This window comes from Aulonocara sp. 'chitande type north' Nkhata Bay, linkage group LG3 (assembly GCF_057382095.1).
Source record: "Aulonocara sp. 'chitande type north' Nkhata Bay isolate Kocher_YH1m ecotype deep benthic linkage group LG3, A_spYH_male_GT1.1, whole genome shotgun sequence".
Taxonomy (NCBI): domain Eukaryota; kingdom Metazoa; phylum Chordata; class Actinopteri; order Cichliformes; family Cichlidae; genus Aulonocara; species Aulonocara sp. 'chitande type north' Nkhata Bay.
In genome coordinates, this window is record NC_141346.1 from 73886957 (window position 1) to 73892432 (window position 5476).

A 5476-nucleotide genomic window follows, 5' to 3' on the forward strand; every position below is an offset into this window, starting at 1 on the left:
AGTGTGTTTTTAATGGGATTCATGAAAACAAAGCAGCACACATTCAACCATCTTCATCATGTCAGGAGTCATCATCAAAGTGTCAATCAATGAACAGATGATGGATCAATAACTGCAGCTGGATTGTGTTTGTTCTCTCCATCAGATTCCTGTCAACTCACAATCGACACAAACACAGTGAACACAAAGCTCCAACTGTCTGACAACAACAGGAAGGTGACACATGTGAAGGAGGTTCAGTCATATCCTGATCATCCAGACAGATTTGATGTTCGTCCTCAGCTGCTGTGTAGAAATGGTCTGACTGGTCGCTGTTACTGGGAGGTCGAGTGGAGAGGAGACGTTTATATATCAGTGAGTTACAGAAGCATCAGAAGGAAAGGAAACACTGACTGTGGGTTTGGATACAATGATCAGTCCTGGAGTCTCTTCTGCTCTGATGATGGTCCTCAGTCTGTCTGGCACAATAACAGAGACACATCCATCTCCTCCTCCTCCTCCTCCTCCTCCTCTGTCTCTAACAGAGCAGCAGTGTATGTGGACTGTCCTGCTGGCACTCTGTCCTTCTACAGAGTCTCCTCTGACACTCTGATCCACCTCCACACCTTCAACACCACATTCACTCAAACTCTTTATCCTGGGTTTAGGTTCTTGTCTCCTGGTGCCTCAGTGTCCCTGTGCTGAGTGGAGTGTAAAGAGTGTCTCCTGTTACAGAAACACTCTGACTGTTGAACAGATAGTTCAGTCTGTACATGTCTGTCTCTTTCACTCACAAACACGTTTTCAGATTCATGGATTCAATCAGTTGATGTTTGAAACTCTTCTAAATGATTCCTTGTAAACTTCTTCCTCTTCAGTCACAAACAAACAGGAAGTGATGCCACATGTGTTCCTGTCCACACAGCAGAATGAGTCTATTGCTGACAGTGATGTACAAACAGAGTGAGCATTTCTGAGGCCCAAAATAAACTGAGTAGTTCACTGAATGAACATACTTCATCATTAGTATGGATTATATATGTATATGTATTATATTAGTATCATATATATCAGGTGCTGCTGCTTTCAGTCATTGTGCAAATGTGCTGTTTGTAAGCTTGTAAAGCTGCAGTCAGCTGAGACTGAAGAAGTCACCTGATCAGTGAGCAAACGTTTCTGAAAACGTCCAGATGAACAGAATCAACCTTTTGGGATCAGCCAGCAATGCAGCATCATTGTTGTTCAGCTTCAGAGGTTTGCAGGAATGAACTGATGACCAGAAACAGCTGCAAAGTCCAAGAAAATACCAGCTGGAGTTCAGCTGCATTTGAAGAAGTCAAAGAAAAGTAAGGATGGCAAAGGGCGACGTTTTCTTCCAAAGAGCTGCAAACATGGTCGACGCCTCATTAGAAGAATCATCTGGACATTTGTGAGGAACTCTAACCAAGAAAGCAACGTCACACAGATCCAACAGACAGTTTCCATGACTGCAAGTGTTGAGTGGAAAAATGCTACATTGCATTATTGCATCCTCTCACCACAGGAGGCGCTGTTGGCACCACTGATTGCTGATCAGCTGTTCTCTGATGATCTGATTGATACTGTGAATAACGGGACTCACTGAACTCTGTGACACAGTGAAGATTACAGAGTTTAACTTCAACATCTGACTGACGTCACACAGACAGAAGGATGAACCAGTGAGGCACAGAACACAGTTACTGGAGATACTGGATCAGCTCCATGTGAACCTCTGATGGAGAAGCTGCTGAGCCAGAGAAACATCAGGACATGACAGCAGCTGCACTTATCTAACAACATGTAGCAGAGCTGATCTATGTTAGAGGATCTATCACAGCAGCTGAAGCCAAAGTCCAACACTGGATACCAGCTGAGCCTGTGCTGAGTGTAGTGTTACAGGAAAAGGGCAGAAACACTGGTAGCTCCCAGTGATGCTGACTGGGGCACAGAGCTGAATGATGCAGCATCAGGACACTGTTTCAGTCTGACTGACAGAGAAACCTGTAGCTGTATCTACATGTGAGGCAGAGGCCACACAAGCAGCTTTCTATGTTTCACAGTGACTGAGATCTTCAGTGGGGGTGGACATGCTCCTGTACAGACCTCTGAGGAGAACCAAGGTGCAGTCAAAGAGTCCAGTCTGTCCTCACAGATGTGAACATGTGCTTTCATCAGGTCTGCTGTCAGCTAGCAGGCTCACATCAGAATCACTGTTCCTGAAAAACACAGTCTGTGTGACATCATCAGTCAGCTGATGGTCCCAGATCTGAATGGTTTCTGTCTCTACTGAGGAAGTCAGAGAATATCACTGAGGTGTGGATCAGGTCTGAGTGAGCTGTGGAGGGACAGCTTTAAACAGTCTACAGGTCTCACGTCCTACTCAGTCTGGTAGCAGATACCTCGTATTGTTCCAGATGTGCTGACATCAGCAGCAGCACAGCTGTGTGATACCATGAATCTCAGTTATTGATCCAACACACAGTAAATACAAAGATCAGGATTTCTGAGAGTAATCATTATGAGTCTGAACACATGATCACTGAATGTTAGTCTCCACAATAATAAGCTAACACAAGCAAACACAGCTTTCAGCTCTTATTTTGAAACTGGCTTATTTAGAGAGCTGTGATGTGAGCGTGCCTGGCTCTGAGGCACTTGGGTCAGCCTCTGTTGTTTAGAAGTGTTACAGACTGTGAATGACACAGACCTGTCAGTTTCCATGTTTGTCTGTAACACAGCTCAGGGGCTCCATGCTAAACGCATCCATCCAGTGTTATTGATCCAGGACTGATACCAGCATTGGGATCAATACTACAACACACAATCACATGTGTCCACGTGATGCAGTTTGAAGAGCAATCAGATGTCTCTGTATGAGGAGGCGGGGTCACAGGAGGTTCACAGAAACTCTGCAGCAGCATCATCAGCTCACATGGAAACTTTGATGATTCACTTCTGTGGTGTTTTTACAGAAACACGTCACAAAATTAGCTCCACCTGTTTTGTGAGCTTTGAGTTTCTTGTCTTCATCCTGGATTCTTGTGTTGCTGTTTTTACACACAGCAGATATTTCCTGGTTGCTTCCTTGATGACCACATGAAGCTTTCTGAAGCTTGGATTGAAAACGCTTCATTACTCAAAGCTTTCCAACACAGGCCTCTGTGCTGCCATCTGGTGGACAAACATGTGAAGTGCAGCGTGAAGCTGCAAATGAAACTGCTTCAGCTACGTTTATATATAACATACTAAAACCTATATAATGTGGAGATCAGGGAAATTATTTTGTTGCTACTGTTAATAATCATCATCATTACCATTGCATTAATAATATAATCTACAGCATTGATATTGCATTCAGATGTTGAAACATTTTGGTACCCAATTAGCCTTTACTACAGGTGCAGTTATAACCACTTTAAACTGTTGAGTTGAATCTATGATCTTAAATGCTTTTGAATGCTTGTTATAATCTTAAGTGTGTATGGGCTGATTCTGTTGATTCTGAGTCCATCTGTGCAAAGTCTTGACAGGAAACTGCAGGTTTGCAGAGCGTGCTTTTGCAAAAGTGAAACTAAAAGCAGAGTGTAAGTGCAGCTGATTCTGAGGAGCTGTTTGGATGATGCTATTTGAATAACCAGGTTGTTCATTATTATCTTTTATACTTTTATATTCTTTTATTAAGCTTCTAGTAGAGGTTCTTGATTAAAACATTTATTCAATATACTACATATATAGTTTTAGTAAACTGCTGACACATGTGAGAGTGGCCTCTGTTTGACTGCGAGCGTTAGTAGGTGAGAGGTGACACAGAGTGCCAAGTGAGGTCGTGACACACACACACACACACATAGTAGATACATTCAGTTATAGGTGAGAGGTTAATCATGTTTGTTTGCAACTGCGGGCTTGCAGAAGTGGTATCTTACTGCAGAGCATGGTCTGTGGTTTTGGAGAAGCGGCAGTCAAAAGGTTGACAGGAAACATCTGCCATGAAGATAGAGATAATGTTCTTTTCAAACTGTGTTAAAAGTCATTGTGGTTTTGATTTGACGTATGTATGTATGTATCTGTGTGACGTTGAAGGGGCGTCATTAAATTCAAACCCCGATGGTATAAAATATCTGTTTATGCTTTGATTAGTCGGAGATCAGCGCTGTCTGCGTACGGCGCTGGTCCCCCCACGCGTGTGTTCATTAAAATCAATTGTTTGACCAAGCTCTTCTGGACCTGGTTGTTTGTACTCTCCTTCCTCAATATTTGAACCTTAACAATAACTATATGTATAGTGTATTATGTAGGTGTTAGAGCTGGGGGTAGAACTGCTGATGGCCTGGTTGTTATTTATGTTCCCCATGGTTCACCAGCTCTCACACAACATCAGCACCAATGATCCACGTCCTCATAAACCTCTGAATCAGGTCCTGAAGCAGTGACGTCCTGAGTGAAGACCTCACTGATCACATGACTCTGGTCACCTGGACTCAGTGTTTCTGAAGCAGTGTGCTGGGTTTTTAAAAATACGTGGCTGCTGCCTGATGTTGGGCCCACAGAGGAAGACGACTCACTCGCTCTTCTTCACTTCCTCCTTAAACATGTGGAAGGAGAGCAAAGTGCTGCCAGACTCTTATTTCTGACAGGAACAGAAGAAACCACAGCAAACTGGTCCAGTTCTTCATCTTCATCACAATCTGTTTATTTCTGATGGTGTCTTCAGTCTGAGGTTTGAAGTTTCCATGTCTGTGTGATGTGCGGTGTGAAGGCTGCTGGTTAAACTGGGACTCACTGTTTAAAGCACTGAGTGCTCATAGAGAGATGCTCCATGAGTCCCAGTACAGACTACAAACATGGTGGAAACTTAGCTTTGATATCCACACACTCTGCACGTCTGTGAGTAACTGTGATGAAGATGTGCAGAGATCTGTGTCCAAACAGGAGAAAGACTGTAAAGACTCTGTGCTTCTAACAGCCTCTGTTAACATATGTGAGGCTGTTTGTTGTTGTTGCCATGGAGCTTTGCACTGTTTGGGTCAGCAGGTCATGTGATCAGGTTTGTTCTGCTGGACGATGGTTCAGTGTCAGGTTTGTTTGCATTCATCAATAAATATCTAAATAAATCAAAGACTCCATGTTTGTTCTTCATCATGTGACCTCTGCTCATCCATCTCTGTGTGTATCAGGATACATTTGGTTCATAATACACAGAAAAATCAGAGTTATTACCTGTAATAAATGTGAAAGATTCCTGCAGTGATAACCAGGCAGGACTGAAACACATCCAAGCTGTCACCACGGTAACAGCAGCATCCATCCACAGGTGAGGGGAGGAGCAAAAAGAGGGACTTTGACCATTTTATACTAAAAACACTCAACTAATGTTTCTAATATGAAACAAATAAGCCCACATTAATGTGAGCGTTTATTAAATAATAACAATGATGATTTCCTCCTGATCTCATTTCCACAGCAGAGAAAACTG

At 43.0% G+C, this 5476-nt stretch overlaps 1 protein-coding gene across 1 annotated transcript in view; it reads left to right on the forward strand.

Annotated features, from left to right (window-relative positions):
- The window catches only part of LOC147336999 (uncharacterized), a 16782-nt gene extending 11662 nt beyond the window's left edge, over positions 1-5120 (forward strand). Inside the window, exon 5 of the mRNA XM_086265807.1 lies at positions 146-5120. Coding sequence (XP_086121933.1) covers positions 146-684 — 539 coding nt within the window. The 3' untranslated portion in view covers positions 685-5120. The remainder of the gene's footprint in view (positions 1-145) is intronic.
- The last annotated feature ends 356 nt before the right edge of the window (positions 5121-5476 follow it).